Source organism: Podarcis raffonei, chromosome 15 (assembly GCF_027172205.1).
Source record: "Podarcis raffonei isolate rPodRaf1 chromosome 15, rPodRaf1.pri, whole genome shotgun sequence".
Taxonomy (NCBI): domain Eukaryota; kingdom Metazoa; phylum Chordata; class Lepidosauria; order Squamata; family Lacertidae; genus Podarcis; species Podarcis raffonei.
The window spans coordinates 17574722-17596085 of NC_070616.1; the positions used below are offsets into that span (position 1 = coordinate 17574722).

At 43.1% G+C, this 21364-nt stretch overlaps 1 protein-coding gene across 7 annotated transcripts in view; it reads right to left on the bottom strand.

Moving 5' to 3' along the window:
• Positions 1–1225: 1225 nt before the first annotated feature.
• The window catches only part of APLP2 (amyloid beta precursor like protein 2), a 53298-nt gene continuing 33159 nt past the window's right edge, over positions 1226–21364 (bottom strand). Inside the window, exons 6-18 of one of the 7 annotated variants that reach the window (XM_053366267.1) lie at positions 21050–21264; positions 18600–18767; positions 16089–16219; positions 15568–15642; positions 13764–13922; positions 13245–13373; positions 10665–10764; positions 10214–10387; positions 9611–9646; positions 5039–5121; positions 3808–3882; positions 3253–3408; positions 1226–2751 (exon numbers count right to left, since the gene is read on the bottom strand). In XM_053366267.1, the coding sequence (XP_053222242.1) occupies positions 2650–2751; positions 3253–3408; positions 3808–3882; positions 5039–5121; positions 9611–9646; positions 10214–10387; positions 10665–10764; positions 13245–13373; positions 13764–13922; positions 15568–15642; positions 16089–16219; positions 18600–18767; positions 21050–21264 (1603 nt within the window). In that variant the 3' untranslated portion in view covers positions 1226–2649. The remainder of the gene's footprint in view (positions 2752–3252; positions 3409–3807; positions 3883–5038; positions 5122–9610; positions 9647–10213; positions 10388–10664; positions 10765–13244; positions 13374–13763; positions 13923–15567; positions 15643–16088; positions 16220–18599; positions 18768–21049; positions 21265–21364) is intronic. The other 6 variants (XM_053366271.1, XM_053366269.1, XM_053366268.1 and 3 more) reach the window with 6 other exon arrangements.

Sequence of the window (21364 nt, forward strand, 5' to 3'; positions counted from 1 at the left end):
TTTTTGTCCAAGGGAGCCTTCAGATTTCTCCGTTAACAGTTTTAAAAATAAGCCCTTTCCCCAGGGAATTCTAGGAACTGTAGCTCGGGTGGGGGGGATAGGGGGGGGTCTCCCGACACTTCTCAGCACGCTGAACAAGCAAGCAAGGGCAAGGAGCAAAAACGGGAGCTGCATCACTCCTTCCCAAGTCCTGCTGCCACCCCAAGTGAAAATGTGGGCTGGAATGAGAGAAACCACAAGCACAGATTCAAGCACAATGGTTAGTCCAAGTATGGCTTCACTCCCGGTGGTGAAGTAGCAGAGGGAGAAGTGACATATGGTCCACAATGTTTGCTCCAAGCACTTGCACACTTGCTTGGCCACACCTAGCCGCAGTTCAGCTTGCAAACCAGGCCTCTGTGTGTAAGTGCAAGCATAGAATCTCCATAACAACTTTGGCAGAACCACATAGAAATCCACAGACAAATAGCTTCACTATTAATTTCACAGGACTTCCAGAGGTACAACATCCTTCTCTTTGGATATTGAGAAGTTTATTTGGGGACATTTTAGTCTTGTTATAGTTTTGGGTAAGCTTGTGGTTACATTCTTTGGATCCACATTTGAACACAGTGTTTTCAGGTATGTTTAATCTATCCTAATCCCCTGGATAATAATACAGTTTAGTCGCACATGCAGCTTTGACATTCAGTTCAAATTTGCCTCTTGGGCATCTACAGCATTAATCAAACTCCCCCAGAATTGCAGTTAAAGATGCTTAATCTTGGGTGTTTCCAACTGCTCTGTGTCATTCCACCGCTCACGGGAAAGAATAACCCGAGATCAAAAATGCCAGGGTGACCCAATGGGTCTTGGTGGCCTCTTGTCACTTTTTTATCCCTTACCAAGCATTAAATTTTGTATTTCTGATCGGTCTAGCAAAGTACAGTGCCTTCTGGGAGCAAATCAATTCACAACAGAGCAGCTGCAACTTGGCAACACAGCCATTACAATAAACCCAACAACTTCAGCACTGTCATTGCTCTGTAAGGTAATGTTAATGAAAAGCTAGGGGAGGCCAAGGCAAAGAGCCTCCTCACTCAGTAGCAAGAGACCCTTAAGAGTCCTTGAGGTTTATGGCAAACCCAATTTAAAGCTATGGGTTACATTTACAACTTCCCAGAGTTCCAGCTAGAAAATATGGGAGACCACCAGGCGCCTTTATGGATAGACACAGGAACCGATCTGGAAGTTAAAGTGTTTATTGATGTGATTCCAACTTTTTACATTCCCCACAGACCACACTAAGGAGTTTGCAGGTTAAGTAAATCTGTGCATAGTGGGAAGAGACATGGTAAGGGATGGAGGGGAAAAGAAAGGTCACAGAAAATAGAAAATAAAATAATACACCACAGGTTACCAGAACCTCCAGAATTTTAAAAAAAGCTGTGAGCATTAACACCAACTATACAAGCATTACAAAGACATGGTGGTGAATGGATCAGTGTCCGTGACGCTTCACAAATTCCCTTCCCTTCTCCATCGCTCGGACATTATCCCCTCTACCCTCCCTAACCCCACCCATATTGGAGAGCAAAGTGGCAATAATTCATGGGCTCCCCCAAATGCCTGGGCTATTTGCAACTGTATCAGGTGTCTCCCATTAGGAAGGCACCCCAGTGTCAACTCCAGCTTCCTTGGGAAGACACAGCAGCCTCCCTAATCTGTAACGGTCATGATTAACCATGAAAGGAGTGGGCCTGGGTACATTAACAAAGAAGGGGGTCTCTTAGAATAGTGGCTGCTGAGGGAGGCTGGCTTAGGCTGCAGGGAAAGGATTTGAAGTCGAACGTTGCAGGCTTCCAATTCTATAAGGACCAGGTTCAGAAAAGTGGACAAAGTGTGCAATCCCCATCTGCACAAACCAGGTCCCAATATTTCACTAAGGCAGAAGCATTTCCTCTCCTTACCTCTATAGGATCTAGGATTTTTGAAAACCAAGCCACATAGCAGCAGAAGATGATGTGCACAGGTCACTGGAATCTGAGAATTTATATAAGGTTTCCATTATTGTGAATTTGCTTCCCTGGTTATTTATTTGTCTCCCAAAGACCCTAAACCCCAATATTTCAATTTTTTGGTGACTTTGGTGAAAACTTTATTTTAAAAAAGGAATACTGCTTATATATATATGTGTGTATATATAAAAGCCAGAATGACCAAAGAGCCACAAATGTCTTGTTTATACAATGTGGTTGGTACATGACCTTGAATATACAAGTGGTGTATCAGAAATAAAACAACATATCTCATTTATACAGAGAGTTTGTTATCAGACAATACGACAGCACTGGGATTTTCTCTCATTAGATTAAGTTTCTTAAAAAAAGAAAAAAAACTACATCTCAAATATCTGCAATAGATCCATTTTCCCATTTAAGGTTTATATATCATATATTGTTATATTATCATTTCCTCACCCATTTAAAAGAATGGAATTTGCAACTCTACAGTAGTAATTAAGTCTTAAATGATCCAGGAGTTCTGAATGTAATATGAAGTCCTCTTCAAGCAAAAGTTGGTCAACAGCTGATCCAAAATACTGGACCATTTTTGGCCCTTCCTACCCTGATCCTTTGCTGGTCAGGGCTGCGGTGGTTTCAACAACTTTTAAATCTGCATCTGCTCCAAGTATTTGTAAGTTGGATTCTCGTATCCATGGTTTTGCATCTTATTCAGATGCCGCTCCTCTGGCGTGAGCATCGGGTCAACCTTCAAAGAAGAGAACCAACAGTTAGCGAGTGAAGAGGAGGTATGCAAGCATCTTGGGCTAAACACATTTGTGGGGCCTGCTCCCTGGATAGAATTTAAGGGTATTAATCTCTTAAAGCTGAGGTCTTCGTTGCAAGAGATTCAACTTCCATCATCTCCCTAAGAAAAGCAGCCTCAACTCCCGTCTGAATGCTCTTTCCCACATGCCTTATTGCACATGATCAAGCCAATAGCTAAAATGACAGTGATTTCCAGTCACTGCTCTGAACCTGATGATTTGTACGTTCTGTGCATGTGTGAACTGAGAGGATAATAGAAGTTCTCTCTCTCTTTTTAAAGCTATACCTTCAGCTTTGAACCACATAAGGCCACTGACTGCCAAACGCTCAAATCAGCAGAGAGCAACTGCTGCAACCCCATGCTGCAACCCCATTCCCCCACCCAGCAGGCTGATCCAATCCCCCCTCTCTCAGAGGTGATGAATCTCGAGGCCCCTCTCACCTCTACGATCCCATGGCTGATGGTTCCATATTGCCTCTTCCTCAGCATCACCAAGCTGATGACGATGACTGTGGCTATGGCAACAGCGATCACCAGGAGACCAATGAGAGCGCTGCTGCTGAAGCTGAAGTCATCACGGAGCGCATTGTCGTTTTCCTGGACAGGAAGAAAGTGATGTGGAGGGGCTGAGAGCTGGAAATGAACATGACTAAACTAGCTTGGGAGGCACCTTCCTTTGACCAACTGCCATAGCAAGCATGAGATGTGCCTGGTCATGGTCTCTCCCTGATCCCTCTCACTGTGATCTGGCTGGCAGGGGGCACCTTGCAAAACACCTTCTCAGATACGTGACACACACATGGGACCTCTTCTGCTTACGTGTCTCCTACGTGGCCAATAACAAAACGTTTCTTCCAGCAAACTCTGGGTCTACTGCTCTTTGCAACGCTCATGGCAGATTCAGAACTAGAAGAGGCATACACAGTGCTACTTAACACCCAGGTCAGGGCATGAAGTCCCCTAACAGCAAGCCTGGGGTGGTGGCTATATACATACCGGCTCATCCACCAGTCCACCGACTCGCTCAGGATTGAAAATCATTTCCTTCACATCAAGGGTTTCATCAATTACCTGAAAACAGTCATGAAGGAATTTTACACAAGGAGCTAATGACAGAAAGGAGGAATACTGGGCAGGGGTGTGCATAAAAAAATCACCTTGGGTTTGCAAAAAGGAGCAGCTTCTAAACTAAACAAATAGCAAAACTCTGCTAAGTCATTACACCCGTCTCTCTGGCTCAGGTTTCATGTGCTGAGCAAAACCCCAATAGCTTCCAGGGCTAAAAAGGTAGGGCTTTTGCAAAACCAGTAAAAGAAGGCATCAAACACACAAACGCAAGAGAAAGGAATCTGGTGCACTAACTATGGTAACTATGCACCACATATTCAGTGTAAAGGAGGTGCACATACATACAACTGCACATACACAGGGACTCCTCCACTCAAGCAGGAATCCTGGCTAATCAGGCCTCCTGTTCCCAAATGGAAGGCCCGACGTGTGTGCATTTATGTGCATGCAGGGCTCCTTCGGACTAAATATGAATGGCTGCCAGGGATGCCCAGCAAGATGCTGGAACAGCAGCCAGCAAGATGTAGGAAGGTTCAAGTGACTATCTCTATCTATCTATCTATCTATCTATCTATCTATCTATCTATCTATCTCTATCTTGTTAGGTTATATTTAAAGCTTTCCCTTGTGGTGGTGAATGCTTGTGATGCGACACAGATGTCAGCTGGCTACATTTTAATAGAATAAGCCTGGTTTGCATTCCATCAACCAGATAAAGTAATTTGCCTCCGAACAAGCTCCTATTTACAGTTTTCAGCAAGGATGTAGACAGGAGGTGCAAACACAGAGTACATTTCAGCATCAGCTCTAAACACTACAGCCTGCTACACTTGACAGAAGATGCTGCCACTCAAAATAGCTGACAAATCTGTCGGTGGAGCCTGTGCCAGAGCACCAAAGGGTTCTGTTCCGCCTCCCACATCCATAAAGCTGTCCAGGCCGAGGATGCTAGCTCTGCTTCCCTCACACTCCTACCCTTCCGTCTCTGACACATGCGGGAAGCCTGCGGGAGCTGCAAGTCAGTAATCTGCGCCTCCCCTGCACCATATGGAATGAGTCTAGTGACTATCAAGCAAGCAGCGGGCGACATGAAAGCAAGCCACATCTCAGGCTCTGTGTTTTCTGCAAAAAATAAAAATAAAAATGCAAAAGGACGTACCACATTCTCGTCCAGCTTGTTCTTGCTGTTGATTACTTTCTCTTCTGCCCCAATCAGTCCATCCAGGTCAGCCATGCCAGATCCTGTGCAGAAGAAACAAAGGAGGAGATCAGATAATGGAAAAGGCCATTTTGTCCTGTCTGTATGGCACCCAGTCTGTATCGCACACTACGATTCCTAGCTTCTCATATTTATACATATTATTAGATTTCCTTATTATGCACTTGTTAGGACACCAAAGTGTTATGCTAGCAAGACAAACAATGAGAAGGGGGCTGGCAAATGGGGGAAACATGATGGAAGTTTTTCCAGAAGGTTCAAGCACACACCCATTCTACAGTCAGCTAGTATGATATGGCACAAAGCAATGGGAGTCCAGGGGAGATGTCCCTAGAGGCTGCTATAAATGCCCCATGAAACCAGGATGTGAGCCAGCATGCAAGAGATATTCTTGCCACAGCAAAGTCAGCACTGTCCCTTTAGAAAGCCTGCACATCAGCAACTAACTAGGGAACGAGCCTCAAAGTCATTCCAAACAGCTCACCCACTGAGCAAACTTAATGAGTTCCTGTCCTGTGTCTGGCTAAAGTCCAGAATCAATTTCAAGGGAGGAGCAAATGAAGTTCCAAATATCAGTCAGCCTGTTCCCAATGAAACACTGCATGTGATAATGGAGGAGGATATCAACAAGCCCGCTCTGCATTTCCATTAAGACCTGAGCTTTCATACATTGATCGGGAGGAATAGCAGAAGAGACTGATGCAACAGTCAAACCACTCAAGTCACAAAGAGCATCTGATATCTGAATATTGCAAAATGTCGGCAGGCATTATGGATTTGCAGAAGGATCCAAGGTAGCCACTGGATTCCTGAAATGCTCCACATATCCAAATTTTGCTTCGTATGGTGCAAAGGTAATATAATATACACCAGTTAAACACTTCATAACTGATTGCACGTCTTGCCCTACCATTTGTTGTGCTCAGGGACCAGTTCATGTATTCTGTTAGCAAGGTTCTTTGAGGGCACGTGAATGATTAATTGTGTTTTGGGGCATCTGTCACAGTGACTTTCTTTTGTTTTCACTGCCTGAAAATGCCAAATAGTGGTGCAGTCACATTTTGCCTAGAGCATGTGGGCAGGTTAGACATCGTATAGGATGCCGACACCAAAGGAAGTCTAAAAACAGCAAGCAGAAAGAGATGAAGCATTGTGGTGGGGGACTGATCCTGCATCAAGGGTGCCAAGTAAACTGACCCAGCTCCCTTTGTGCCTATGAAATGAAAGCTGATCTATTCCATCTGCTGATGACACGTTAGCTCATTTTAAAAGGCAAACACCTTCGTGGTTCAAGTACAGTAAGCCTGCAAACTTACATGGTGGTTACATTCTGGGAAGCGCACCTAAAGCCAAAGTCACGTACTGTATAGTGAAAACACATTGGATTCAATAGTGGGTGGGATTGCAAAAGTTGTTTTCCCCCCTTTCCAGTTTTTGTTATTTTTAGCTATGCACATAAAGCTGAATGTGTACGAGTTAAGTGTGTGTAAGTTGCAGGATCACTGTATTCTGCTCACCAGGCAGGCGTAGGACAATAGGCACACTGAGGTATGCTCAAACGAGGAAGCCAATACACGTCAAGATGCAGAACATGGCAGCTGGCAAAAGATCATAGTCACGAAAGCCAGCACAGATGTGGCACTCGGCGTCAATGCATCTTGCCTGTAACATATCCCTATGACTGAGGTGTGGACAACCAGATCATTCCTGGCCAAGCTTGGGAAAGGCTATCTGTAAGAGGGGACGCAGAGACCTATGCAGGTGCTACAAAGGTAGCCTTAATTGACTGCAGCTCTTTGCCACTGTGAAGGAAACTGTTTTAGAAAAATCCATCTGGGCCAACTGTTGTGACGTACTTCACAAAGTGAATGTAAGCCATGTTAGCTTCCAAACCAATATATAAATATAGTACACAGCTATATTCGTGTCACATAATACATTGTCAATTTGCAGACGTGATCAAGAAGTTTGCAGGTTTATCTGGCTGATTATGAATGGTTGGCTTTAATGTCACACCATTGATTAATATAAAATTATTTTCCAAAAACAGTATCGTTGTTGACATTTCTATCCTCCCTTTCCTCCAAGGAACTCAAAAGTGGCATGCATAATTCTCCTCCCCATTTATGGCTGAGCAAGGATTTACACTGTGTGACCTTTTCAAGTGAACTACTTATGTACATTTATTTAAAGAGATGCTAAAGGATTTCAAATTACACTGTGGACATGCATGTGCCTTGTTCTGTCTCTATTGTCTATATGCATCCATTTTATATTTACATTTGCCATCTATTTCTACAGGGACCTCACCAACACCTTTAGGAGCATTTTCTTGAAACTGAGAATATTAGTTTTTAAGGAAACAGTGCAAATATTAAAACCCATTTATTTAAAGCTGGAGTACATGTGAGGGGATATTTATTTATTTTTTCTTTTTCTTTTTCTTTTGCATAAGCACTGAATTGGTTGCAGAAAATTGGTTGCATTTAAACCAAAGTGCTTGATTTGGTCAAAGAACCCAGCTCACCTGTTCCACTAAAAGCAATCCATGACAAAGTGTCTGATTTTACTGCCTCCGCCTAAGTTGCTCAGGAAATGCCATTTCGAATTCCAGTCACGCTCCAGGAAGTCCACCTTGCTCACTAAGCCTGGTAGCTTTTTTGGTGTGAAAGTCAATCATTGATATTTTCTAAAGACTTTCAGCCTAACCATTCCAGGTTAGTCAACCTCAGGCCTTTATAGGCCTTTCTCTGACACTTCCAGTTCTCAGGAGCCAGTACAGCAAAGGCTTCGGGCAGGGAATTCGGCAGCTAAGACAGGTGCCATTAGATAGTTCTGCACCATTTAACAGCCTTAAGTGGAATAGTTGTTGGAGGGAAAGCTCTTTATATCTCACATACATCTCTGGGTAAAAAGCAGCGCTAGCTGGCAGGCACTGTGCTTAAAAAAAAAAAACAACCAACAAAACAGGAAAGGAAGGCAGAAACAAATGCACCACAGTTCACAGCTGCCTCAACTCAGCTGAGAATGGACTGCAAAATGTTCTGTTTCCTCTTGGTTTGGGTCAGCCGTGTTTACCTAGTGAGGTGAAGCTCACTCCAGGGCAGTTATGAAGACAGAACAAATCAATTTCAATGGACAAGAGCTTCAATTGTGTTCCGGGTTTGGAGGTGGCGATGGGCTGGATGTGGGCCAATAAATTGAGGCTGGATTCAGGTAAGACAGAGGTGTTATGTTTGCAAGGAAATGGCTTGATCCGTACATGGTTGCTGCCCACAAGGAGGAGCAGGTGCATAGCCTGCAAGAACTCCTCAATCCATCATTTGTTGCTGGAGGCTCGGGTGGCCTTGTTGGAGAGGAGAGTCTATTTCTAGCTCCAGCTGATACACCAGCTCCAGCTCTTTCTGCACAGGAATGACTTGGCCACTGGATTCCATGCTCTGGTGACCTCCAGATTAGACTATTACAATGCATTTTATGTGGGACTGCCCTTGAAGTTGGTCTGCAGCAGAAGATCAGTGCTAGCTAAGGCAGCTCTCAGAATTAGCATAACCCTTTTCCTGAAGCAGCTACACCGGTTGCTTATTCGTGTTGAAACTTGATTCAAGAAGCATGAGACTTGCTAAGATTTTTCTAGTAGCTTCAGAGTCAGTAATTATAAAACAAAGCCTGATGCACTGTGGAAAAGAGTAAAGAGTGTCAGTCCTTAATACCACTATGAGGTGCTGAAATGCAAAACAGCCCACATTGAGAAGAGGACAACTTCTAAGCAGTTGTTGCACCCTTTGTTCAAAAAGAAGCTTTTGCTACAAAGCAGGACTTGGAACATAAGCCAGCAAAAATAAACACACCAGAAGAGAAACTGAGGAAAGGATCCTGCACATGGGTCTCCAACCACAATGAAGGAAGGCTTATGGAATTTGCAGCTGTGTGCATTTTGGCAAATATGCCTTGTCCATTGGAAACACTGTGGGTCAACACGCCTTGCAAGGGATTTCATACAGAATAGCAGTGTTCTGTCTTTCTGTACATTCAAAATGTAAGGTAACATATTTTAACCTGTAGAATTCCAAAAGATCTGCCCAACTCAAGCTTTGTCATTGTCATTCCATATAATGTTTATGATGCAGAACAGATGGGAAAGGGCTATTAAAATAAAACTGATATTTCACCCAAGTAGCTCTAAAAACAAACTGATTAGCAATCACAGCACTATGCTACTACCAATGCTAGAGAACACCAAACTCTCATATCTAAAGCCAGTATTACAATGTTACCAACACTGTATGTATACCATTTACCATGATTGGAACAATAGTCAACTAATCAGAGGCAGCCAAACTGACTTGTTCTACACAGGGGGTGGCTACTTTAATCTCTGAAGCTTTATATCAGCAGAAGGGAGGGAGGTGGAAGTTGATGTTATGAAACTAAAAGCAAAAGCTATCAGAACACACTGGAAAGGCAGGGGGCATGACAGAAGGCGTTTTGAGGGATCAGCTTAGAACCAACCTTTTTTCACTGGATGGTACAAATCCGGCTGAGAATCTATAGCAGGCGGGAAAACACAAGAACAAAAAAAAAAATAGCAGAGAAAGGAGATTAAGAGGAGAGAAAAGAAAAAGGCTTGTGTACGATTTCTAACTCAGATCCTGGGCAACATTTAGATTAGCGATTAATAGCAAGTTCTAGCTTCTTTTGTTTTATTCCAACTTTTGAACAGCAGAAAGCAAGCAACAGGTGCAATGAAACTGAGCTTGGGCTAAGGGCCCTATGAAAGAAAATGGGAATTAATTCACAGCCAAGCTTCAAAATAAAATAAGCATCCAGGGAAGAAAGCAAAGCTAGATCATTATTGCATTGTCATGTGCTCAAATTAAAATCGGAATACTAAACTTAAAAAGGAATATAGAATTGGAGGCGCCTCAACATGACAACGTCTGACACAATTAGAAACCAGTTGCTTCCTTTCTCTTTTGTCAGCAGCTACTTTTAAAGCAGCTCTGGCAAGAAAAATATCCAGAATAAAAGTGAGGACAAGTATGTTAACCTGGGTAGCTGATCTATGGCGTCAGCTGAGGCCAGATACAGCAGCACTTTCACAATTCTACATACCTTCATTTTCCAGTGAGGCTGGGAAAGTTTTCACCTGGAATGGACGGAAGGGCTTGCCATCAAAAAGGGGAGACTCTTCACTCTCTTCGGAGCTCACATGGACGTCCACGGGGGATTCGGAGATGGAAGATGTAAACTGGTCCATGTCAGCCCGCTGCTCTTGAAGGAGCTCATCTGTAAGCAGTAGTGCTCAGTTAGTTAGAAAGCGTTGTCCTATGAAGATGTTTCCAAGAAACTCAACACAACTTCTTGGATTCGAGTCAGGATTATTTTTATTCGTCTATGGAGGAAATAATTTGCTAGATACTCGGGGTGGAACTTTTCACAAGTATATATTTGGTTTGTACTGCTATTTTGTTGTTGTTGTTGTTGTTGATCTCAGGTGCCAAAATGCTTTGGTGCTTTTGGCAAACTAGCTTAGGGATCGTAAAAAGAGGTCAAAGGTACTAACCAATCTCACTTTGGATTTCTTCTGCCACATAAGGTACCTTGTAGAGCAGGGACAGACTTTGGTTCATTCTCTCTTCAATCACATGGAGATGCGTCATCACCTACCAAGAAAGAGGGCAGAGTTCACAAAGAGTATCAATTCTATTTTTACTTAAACAAGTAAGTCTGCTCTAGAGATAAAGAGTTTTAGAATCCTCACATTTGCTGCCACTGGCTACTAGCCATGATGGCTATATTCCACCTCCACTGTCAGAGGCAGCTTCTGGGATTCACAAGCGAGGAGAGTGCTCTTGCACTCAAATCCTGCATTTGGACTCTCCAGAAGTATCTGGTTTACTGCATTCTGCATGGTAGATGTTTTAGTTTACTGTATTCTGCTGGACTAGGTAGGCCTTTGTCCTGATCCAGGAGGGCTGTTCTTAATCTTTACATAGAAAGATACAATCTAAGCTAGTGTTCATCACCACATACTGTGACTGAGGAACCCATAAGATAACTATGCGCTGTGCGAAGCAATGCTATCACCTGTAGGTCACCTTAACTGGGCAACCCAGGCATTGGGTTTTACCCTAATATAGGATGTAAGAAAACTTTTGTTGTTGCTGCTAAAGCAATGGTGAGGAAAAGGAAAAGGGGAACAATAGCAGGTTCTCCACAGTGAGAAAAGACCCAGTTTCCCTGTAATTTAAGCCATAACCCTGAGAACCTCAGAAGTTTGTCCAGATGGGTGCCTGGCAAAGGAAGACTCCTTCCAGACCCAGCAATAATTTCTATTATGTAGCAGAAGAAAAATCTGCATGAATCTATGTATAGCTCTATATACATCTGAAGAGTCATGCTTATGTTTCCAATACAACTAGCATAAAATAATGCTCCCCCCATAGTACATTACCCTAAGCAACAGCTTTCTCAGGAGAGGTTACGTAGCTTAACAGCACTTTGTTCAAAGCAGAGGCAGTAACATTCTCTTACAATGCTGGCCTTTGTTCAGGGAGGCTTGCCTGGACAAAATGGCCGGGTGTGGTTTCATATCTACAACCCAGGTTCCTGTTTCTGTACACAGGCACCTTTCCCACTGGCTTCTTGGATATATGGCTACCATGTATTTGACCTGCAGAGGGTGCTGCACATTAATGGATTCGATGGAGCTGATATGGAATGCATTAATATGGATAACCAAGCTGGAACACTAATGAACTGCTTCTTATGGTCTGAAGTGTATCTGACTTTTAAAGAGAAGAAGGAAAGCAATTTAATTTTCCACGTGGCAGCCTGTCAATCTCCTGGATCGATTGAGGAGCTTGACGTGAATCCAAAATGTAAGGAATCGATGTCCCTTGCATGTCAATTGGTCAACGACACAGCCTGCCCATTGTGGCCTAAGCCTCCAGTTTACAAGCAGGGTCACTGCTCAGTCAAGTGAGCTGGCTGTGTGAAGACAGGACTCCATCCCCTAGGAAGACATGTTTGCATGACGCACTACTTGGATATGAATAGGATGGGCCAAAACTAAAGAATAGGGAAACATTTGTCAGTCAAATGACTAAAGGGAAAACATTCAGAAAACTCCCCAGCACTGGAGAGTACAAATGTGAATACACTTAGATCTGCAGCATGGATTTCAGCATTACCAAACTAAGCAATCTAAGCAAATGGGAAAGCATTTTCCACTGCTGCTGGGTGAAATTGGGTTCATGCTCCAGTCCTGCTTCTCAAGCAGACAATGTAAGTTACTGAATTCAACGCAAAATAACCACTTATCACCTTTGGCAGTTCTTTTCTTTGAAAGAACATCACTTGGCAGAGCTCAGAAGCAGCGCTGTCTAGCAGGAAGGCACCCATCTTACAGAAAACTGGCTTCCAGCTCTGCTAGTGACCTTGTTTGACCTTGGCAAGGCCTTCTAATGCCTTCCCTTTTTTTCCTTCTCACCCTCTCAGTCACAAAGACAACAATCCTGGCTATGAAACAAAATTTAAAACAGGAACGCAAAATTGCTCAGAGAGGTAGCTTGGTGGATAATGCATGAGAGAGCTGTTGCAATTTCCTTTCCATATATTGAAAAGAATGAGGAAAATTTGCTCCTCAAAAACGAAGCCTTGGGTAAGTGATCAAATGCTTCTATGCTTTGCCCCAAGACTCAAGCTATACTTCTGCTAAGAAGGGGAGAAGGTTTTGGCAAGTAGTAAAAGCAAAAGATGGATGAGAAATCCAAGAAAGTGATTACAGTCAACAAGCCGGCAGGACAAGCGCAGAGTCAGTATGGGCACAACAAAATAAATGATGCGTCAGGGATGGGTGCTGTCAGTTCAAGAAGTGGCCATGTTTCATATATGTTCCAGCTGGCACCCAAAAGTAACCCACCCCAGCTGTGTAACTCTGGTTAATATAAATAGGCACTATTTTTGTTTAACAGGCACATCCCAGGTTAATACCAAAAATGCACAGAAGGACTATGGTTCATTGTGATGTCCAAACCAGCTCAAAGTCTGCACATTTAGGCAGAAGAGATAAACTGCAACACCCAGCTAGGAGTGGGTCTTAAAACGTGGGACAAAATATTTCCCAGAGATTATTCTGTACCTGCGATTTCATCTGCGCTGCCTTTTCTGGATCAACAGCCAAAACGTGCTGGTAATGGCGGATCGTGTGCAGGCGGTCTTTGTTCTCTGCCCGGACGTAACGCTTCAGGGCTTGGAGGATACGGTGAGGCTGTAGGAAGTTAAACCAAACTGGTGAGCCAATAGAGAATGGAAGACTGTCCAGTGATTTCAACTGTGCCCCTTAAGGTCCAAAAATATTGTGATATAGCAAGCACAAGACACATGAGCTGCTGCTGCAGCAGCACAGGCAAGAAGCTGGAGCTAGGCCAGGCAAAACATATCTGGACAGGATTCAGATTTATAGGAAAATTCAGCAGCCATTATACTAATGCTATACACCCAGAATGCCTACCTTACAGCTGCTCAATCAATTATTGCCTCTCCTCCCTCCCACCCACCCACCCTATTCTTCCACTAGCTGTCAATGTTTGCACTTCTTCCAGACGCTCCTGGCCTTCCCTTTAATGCATGTACTTGAAACATCCCAAGGGGAACGTACCCGCGGAGAATCGGTCTGCAGAGCAACTAGGTAATTTTCCAGGGCAATGCGACGGCGGTCATCCAGCATGGCTTCCACACGAGCGAGATGAGTCTCCACCAGCTGCTGCTTCTCACTGGCTGCTTCCTTCTCTAGAGATTTAGCCATTGCCTGGAATCGCTGCAGAAGGAAAATGGTGCAGTTAACAGGTGGCAAAGAGATTAATTACTGCTATTCTGATTAGCTACTTTCAGATGCATTTAGTCAGACAGCACCTGAAAGATGCCTGGGAGACAGATTTGGCATCTATATCATGGTAGGTGTATTCTGCAGGTGGAGCAGCAGTCTTTGCAACTTAGTCCAAAACTGTTTTGGAGCAGAAAATGCAAAAAACCTTGCAGTCAGTGGATAATCTAACCCTGCAGTCACTCTCAGGATACAGAGTTGAATAACTATTTTAGTACTGGTGACCATTTGCCTATTTAGTGACAGCAATCAGGTTGAGGGCTTGCCAAAAGCCTGCCAATGGCTCAATTCAAATGTAGTCCGAAGCCAAACCATGGCTTAGTGTGAATGTACAGCCTCTCAGAGAGGAGGTGGTGGTCACAACATTGGAGAAGCAGAACAGCCACTTTCTCCTCTCCAGGAACCCATGCATTTCTGCTAAGGCGCTGTTTTCAAGACCCTGTCTCTACCAGCTGGTAAGGAGAAGAAAGATGGGGTAGGCCAGAAAATCCATCCGAATATCACTACCTGGCAGCCCTGCTAACCTTGAGGTCCATATTTTGTTAAATTGGAAATGTTAATTTATGTTGCTGTAAGTTTGTTTGTTTGCCTTATAACTGAATTGTTTAGTTGCTTATGTGTCCTGTTTATACGATTTTGTGATTTTTGTATACTGTTTCTCTCTGTTCATTTTTATTAATGTGTTCTCTGCTCTGGGATTGAGAACATTGAATGAAGAGTGGGCCATAAATACTGTAAATAAATAATGTCTGAACTGAGGGTCCAGCGCCTTAACTACTTCCTAAGGTTCCAAACCTCAACCTTACAATCCTCCAGGATGAAGTGACTGAGCAGTTTAATTTCAGAAGAATAGGAGGCTGGTGGTTTTTTGCTAGTAGCTTGTATGAAACTTTGCATTTTTTTGCTACTAGCTTGTATGAAACTTTGCATTTTTATAAGGCTAAATTAGAAAAAATGGCATTTTGTGATTTTCTGCCATGAAGAGAAAACAAATTTGCTTATGCCACTGCAAACCAATTTAAAGGCAATAAAGGCAAACACAATTTTAAAAAGATAATAGAAGAAAATCAATTTGGAATTGTTCATTTGCAAACCATTCTGTTCTCTACATGTTTCTCGGCTGGTATGAACCAACTTCCAGAACACAACCAACGAAAAGCCACAGCAGATTTTATTCTCAAAACTATTTTACCAGGAAGGTGGTTTCCTCATCCTCATGGGTTTTCACCAGTTTTGAACAAATAAGATCTGTGGGTTCTTCAAATGAGCCACATCTGAGCACTCTCAGCTGAAGCAAACATGGCTGGTTTTCTACAGTTCTATTTTCACAAGCCACCAACATGCTCAGTGGCTGATTTCATCTTCTCCTACCATCCAGAAGAGCAGTGGGTACTAAGGAGCACTGAATCCAAGAACGGAAAAATAACCCCATGAATGAGAAATGAGACATCCCTAGGTCAACAGCTAGATGGCAAAAACAGTTTAAGTTAGTGGTCTTATTCTGACTGTTGGGAAACTAAAAGCCACCCATCCATTCATGCTCTAGGAGAGAACAACCAACTTCACTCTGATAGTTTACCTGCATGAGAGTTTGCCTCTCGGCCTTCGGGAGATTCTTGGCCTGCCGCTCTGCTTCTTCCCATTCCTTCTTCACCTAAACAGGTCAGAAAGAGACACAAATCTGGTCCGTGAGGACAAGCGTGACTGATCCACATGTAACACACTAAGTTCATTTAGGTTATTTAATACACGACTCAATACAATTTCCACAGCTGCTTCCAATATAAACATATTTTTTAAAAACAAAACAAAAACAAAAATACCAAAAACTATTTGTTAAAGGTTTAACAGAAAGCTGCAGAGAAAAATTCCTGTTGTGGAAAGACAATTCTAATTTAGGCTCTCAAGGGAGCAATTTGGCTTGGAGGGTTTATTGCTTTTACTATCCAAAAAGATAACTTAAAAAAAAAATACTTGGCCCAACTAAAAAGCAAAAGCCTGAAGTCGATGGCTTGGAGACAGCTGGCTAGCCACAACGAGGTTGCAGAGTTGAATTTCGAGAATAAGGGCAGCCATGCTACAGTTTAAGAGGAGGCTCACCCGATCCATGCGGTTGTGATGTCGAACCTCTAGCTGTTCTTTTGCTTTCTGGAAACGGGCATGCTCATTGTCGTCGGCTGGTGTTTCAAAGTAGACATCCACATCATCAGTAGGCACAGGAGTAGGAGGAACTGGGGAGATGACAGAAGACAGGACCTGTTCTGTCAATGGCCCTGGATCAGTCAGCTGCTGCTGTACCTAAGGGTGCCAGGGCAGGGGAACATGCTGCCAGTGGTTCCCCTCTCAGAAAAAGGCTTTAACAATCCCTTCCAGAACTCCTTTCTCGCTTCTATCAATTGCCAGTTTTCTACAGCACCTCACACAGTATTACGGGAAGACAAGTAACATACCGGGATATCTCTAAAACCACCCCATTCTCCAACAGTGGGCAAGTATTATGCAGGATCAGTAACCAAACCGTTGCTTAGAATGCTGCTTTTAATCTCGCAAGAGGTTTATGCAAGGCTGCATACATTTGTTGCTCAGTGAAACTACCCACAGATCGTTAGTGCAGAAATGTCCAGATTTTTCAGATATTCAGTCCCCAAGGAGAGATTTACACACTTCAAACTTCATTTACCCCCAATAGCTTTATCAAGTGATATGGCATCTCTCTCTCTCACTCACTCACTCACTTACACACACACACACACACAGAGAGAGAGAGAGAGAGAGAGAGAGAGAGAGAGAGAGCGCTATGCAGCACAAAGAGGCACAGTAAAAACATTGACTTGTGCAGCAAATTGGACAGCTTTCCAAAGTGGAAAGGATAAGACTAGACCATATTTGTGCCATCAGGACTTTCCTAACAGTTGTTCATGCTACAGTATTATCTTTAAATGACAGGTTGTTGTTTATGCCTTTTCCAGCTTATCGCTGGGGCATGGTCTGCATCCTGACCCATTCTGAAGGAAAGAGGAATTAGTGTTAGGAATCATCAAACCATCTAGGACCAGGATATCTGAAGGACTGCGGTCTCTCATATAAACCTGCTTCTGTGCAGAGATCTATGGTCCTGCTCCTGGTACCCATGCTATCTGAACCAATACTGTGACCGGGGAAAGGACTTTTTCCTGTTGTTGCAACCAATGCTTGCATTCCAGAGTTTGAATTCCGATATCCCCCCCCTCCCCCCAGATGACAAACAGAATTATATCTACTTGGGCTTCTATCTTCTTCCTCCAGAAGCATTTTAAGCTATTCTAAAAATATTGTTCTTGTTCAATTATTTGGTTAGTTCCTTGCATACATTTGGTAAAAAGATGGGGTACTAATGTTTTATGGAAATAAAAATATACTTTAAGTAAATGAGAGCCATCACTCAATATCTATGCAAGAATGAGTTCATCACAAATCCTGATCACCTGGATCAATCCATTTTGAAGTCAATAAATCTCATATCAAATTGAACTGCTTTCAGGCAGAAAGGTTTTGTTCACAGAACTGCACATTTCATCCAATACCTTGTATAAAGCCCTGAGCGGGGTCGCAACACAGCACTTGAACCCACAACATTTTTAGTTCAACATGGTAAGCATTAAGTGAAACAGTGGCAAGACAGCACACATTGCACATGTAAAAAAGCATTCTCTCTCTCTGCAGATGGAAGCCAAGACTGGATGTGTCGCATACTGTTTAGTGTTTCTGAATCAGGCTTTGATATGGAGGCTCCAATTTCCACCCCCAAATCCTTCTCGGATGGGATGAACTTTTGTCCAAAAAGCTCCTGACATCCGCATCTTTTATTCCACCACTTCAATCAGATCAACCTAATCAAAAGCATTTGCATGGAACCCATTTTGTAAACAGGATTACTGCTGTATAGACAGACTGCCAAGCCCTAGAAAGCACAAAAAAGCCTTTCAAAAGGCCTCTGCAACAGCCAAAAAGGAAAGTGCTGGAATTTAACAATAACTTAATTTTGGGGGGGATATTTTATTGTGAGAGCAGGCAAAAGCCTCAAGCTATCAAATAGAGTCATCAAGCTGTAGCTCATATTTCTAATGGTGCAGAAAATGAAGCAGTTATCTTCCATTCAAAAAAAGGGTGGGGGGAGAGGGAGAGTACCAGTGTGTATCTCATACCAGTAGCTACATATGGAGGAAGTGTTTGAAAGGATGCAGGATTCCATGGGAAGGGAGTAAGAAAGGAGGTCAGCTGAGGTGAACAAGGGCAGCAGTTTTAAGAAACAAAAATGTTCAATTCCAACTGCAAAAAGTAGAAAGGGATCAATTGAGCCTTCATTGACCTTGCAAAGGTGAGATGCATTTAGAAAAGCAGACCAGTGTGTGAAGGGGAAGCCAGTCTTCCCAAGCTGCAGAAACATAAGCTGGACCTAAAACCTAAAGCAGCACAGACAATAAAGACTACTGCAGGACAGACAGCGTTTCAGCAGACACCAGGATTCATAGAACAAGGCTACACACGGCTCTTTCCTTGACCTGGTCAAGGATGAGAAGACAGACAGGACAACAGCTTGCTGCAAGAGGGCAGGTGGGAGGCAGGACTTACTCATCTTTTTACACACAGCCATACAATAGTCCTCTGACTCAAAATTGTTCCTGTTTCCTCCGCAGCCTCCATATATAAAGCGAATGCACTTTTTCTTGTACATGTCGAAGTACCAACGAGGCATCACAGACCGGCAGGGACCTGTCATCGCCTCCTGGGAGCAGACAGCTGTGTGGGAGATGGTTAAAGCATCAGCTGGTGACAAGCACAGCTTAGCTAAGCTATTACAACAGCAGCGATGGCTCTAGGTTAGTCTTAGCTGAAGAACTGACATTTGCCTGGGGTGCTACAGATCCATTATCCACAAGCTTCCAGTTTTCCCATCACTGAAAAGAAAAATCTGTTTACCAGGGCCAAAAGTAGGCCCAATGATGATAACGCTATCCCGCTCAACTTCATCTGTGCCACTTCCACAAAGGGGAAGTAGGAAGAAAAGCATATTTTGCAGCATAGAAACATCTAGGCCACATTGCACCATGCAAACAACTGTCCCAAAGCTTCCATTCAGTTCATGCAAAAGACGTTCTGTGGTTAGCAACCAGGTTAGGCAGGTTATGTGGCGAAAGATTTTATTCTTCCTGCTTCCCAGAAAGGATAATATTGGTGGACGAGGAATTTCCTTTGCTGCCTCAGTTCCTTCAGCTTAGCCTTTCCGTTTCTCAACCATAGCTAATGCTTTGTGTCTGCCACCTTTCAGCACCTTTCTTTGGAAACTAGGTAAATTGTGCAACTTGGAAAACTGACTGTCTGAAGAATCCACAAATACTAATTTGAGCATATGAAATGGTCATCTACTGTGGAAAGTAAGCCCATAACCTCATTCAGGGGTGTGTGTGTGTGTGTGTGTGTGTGTGTGTGTGTGTGTCCTAAATGGCCAGGCCACACTGGTTAAAAGCCTAGAACATTGTAAGAAAAAGACCTTCAATATGGTAGCAGATTTGGTAGCTTCAACCACTCCCACCGCCAGGGGATCAAGGAACCTCAGAAGAGTGGAATCATTCATGTCTTATTGGGTTAGAAGTTCCTAAAAGCTGAGGCTCTGCCCTAGTTCTCACTTATGGTGATAAACTTGGAACGCACACAGTAAATTTAGGAGGGGAGTGTGAATTTGAGACCATTTCTTTCAAGCATTGAAATACATCCACATAGTATGGATGGCATTCTGTACTTCAAAATACTTGAATGGAAACTTAGAAACAACTTGACTATTAATGCTACGCACGTGGAAGAAAGTTACTTTTGGATTTAAAGCCTACTTGCTGATAATGTTATAAATTTAAGATTGAAAATTTGCTCTTCTACATAGCAAAAGTGTATTTGTCATAAAGTGTATTTTGTCATCTGAGGAACAATTACCGAAGGCAGAAGCAAGGAGGCTAAAGCATTTCATCATTCCTCAAGAGCACTTCCTACTGCATGGCTTCCTCTTGGCTATATATTTGCACCATGTTGAGAAGTCCAAAATTTGGAGCTGACATACATCAGTCACAAAAACTGGTGCACCTTAATCCCATTTGCTTCACATTAGAGAGGCTTTAGGAGACACTGACTAACTAACAGCTGTTTGAGTCAGAAAAATTACGTGTGTGCGTGTGTGTTTGTTTTCCCCAAACCCTGCCCCCCCACCACCAAAAAAAGTCTGACTACTCAATTGTAGTTTTCAGGTTGTTGTTCTTTGAGGAAGAGTGCTTACTTGGTGCAATTTGAAATCTTGAAGGTATCATACTGAAGGGGGAAAGCGTAACCAGCTAGGAAAGCATGCAGATCCCAGGTGGCCCTTCCACACGTACTAAGCTTTACTTCCAGCAAGTGAAATCATAGTATTCTGGAAGCTTACCAAAGAGTTTGTACCTGCAAGGTTACAGGAGTTGCTGGCATCTGTTTGACAATCTGAATTTATCTACATTTTATGCCGATACCGTTAACTGGCTGCTGTAAATGTCACTATAGGAGCATGTAGCCAAAAGCAGAACTGCTTATACTAAGCTTGCCCCACTTTGGGATAGATGGGCTGACTGATGGATAAACTGTAGCATACATAGAAATGTATAAATGACAAACCATTTGATCATTTTTGATAGTATTCTTCCTAGTTTTTCTATGAAGGAGAAAATCTGAATAACTTTTCACCCAAGTAACGTTTTCCAAAATTAGATAGCAGAAAGCTATTTCAAAGTAGTCCCAAGGGAGAGTGCCAGAGGTAAGAGCTGCCAGTGATACACTTGGCAAGTAGGCACTGTATGTCCCACAATTTGGGGGAAGGAAGAGACTAGTCTCTAATGAATGGCATACAAGCTCTTCTCCACTGACCTATTTGGCAATTAAAACATCCAAATAGGAAAAAGGCTACTAGACTAGAAGTGGAACATTCAACATATGGATTGGCAAGATCAATTTGACAGCTACTGGAATAAAGAAGAGCTGAGTGAAGCTGTGATGTGGCTGTTTACCTTTCACATCACTCATTATTTCCTTCTCAGCAAGCGATTTCTCATTGCTTGGTTCTGTCGGAGGCTCTTCATTGTAATCTTTATAGCCATCATAATAGTAATCCCGATCTACCACCACCTCTTCTTCCTCATCTTCTTCCTGTTCCTCCTCTTCGTCATCCATTGTTGCTATTGCCGCTGTGAACTCTTCTGTATTTGCCTCGGTGGGGAACTCACTAAAAAGATACATACAATTAGAATGCAAACCAACTGCTGTTTGCAGGCATGAATGTGCAGAGTGATTTGGCTTTGGGTCTCCTCACCTCAACTTTAAAA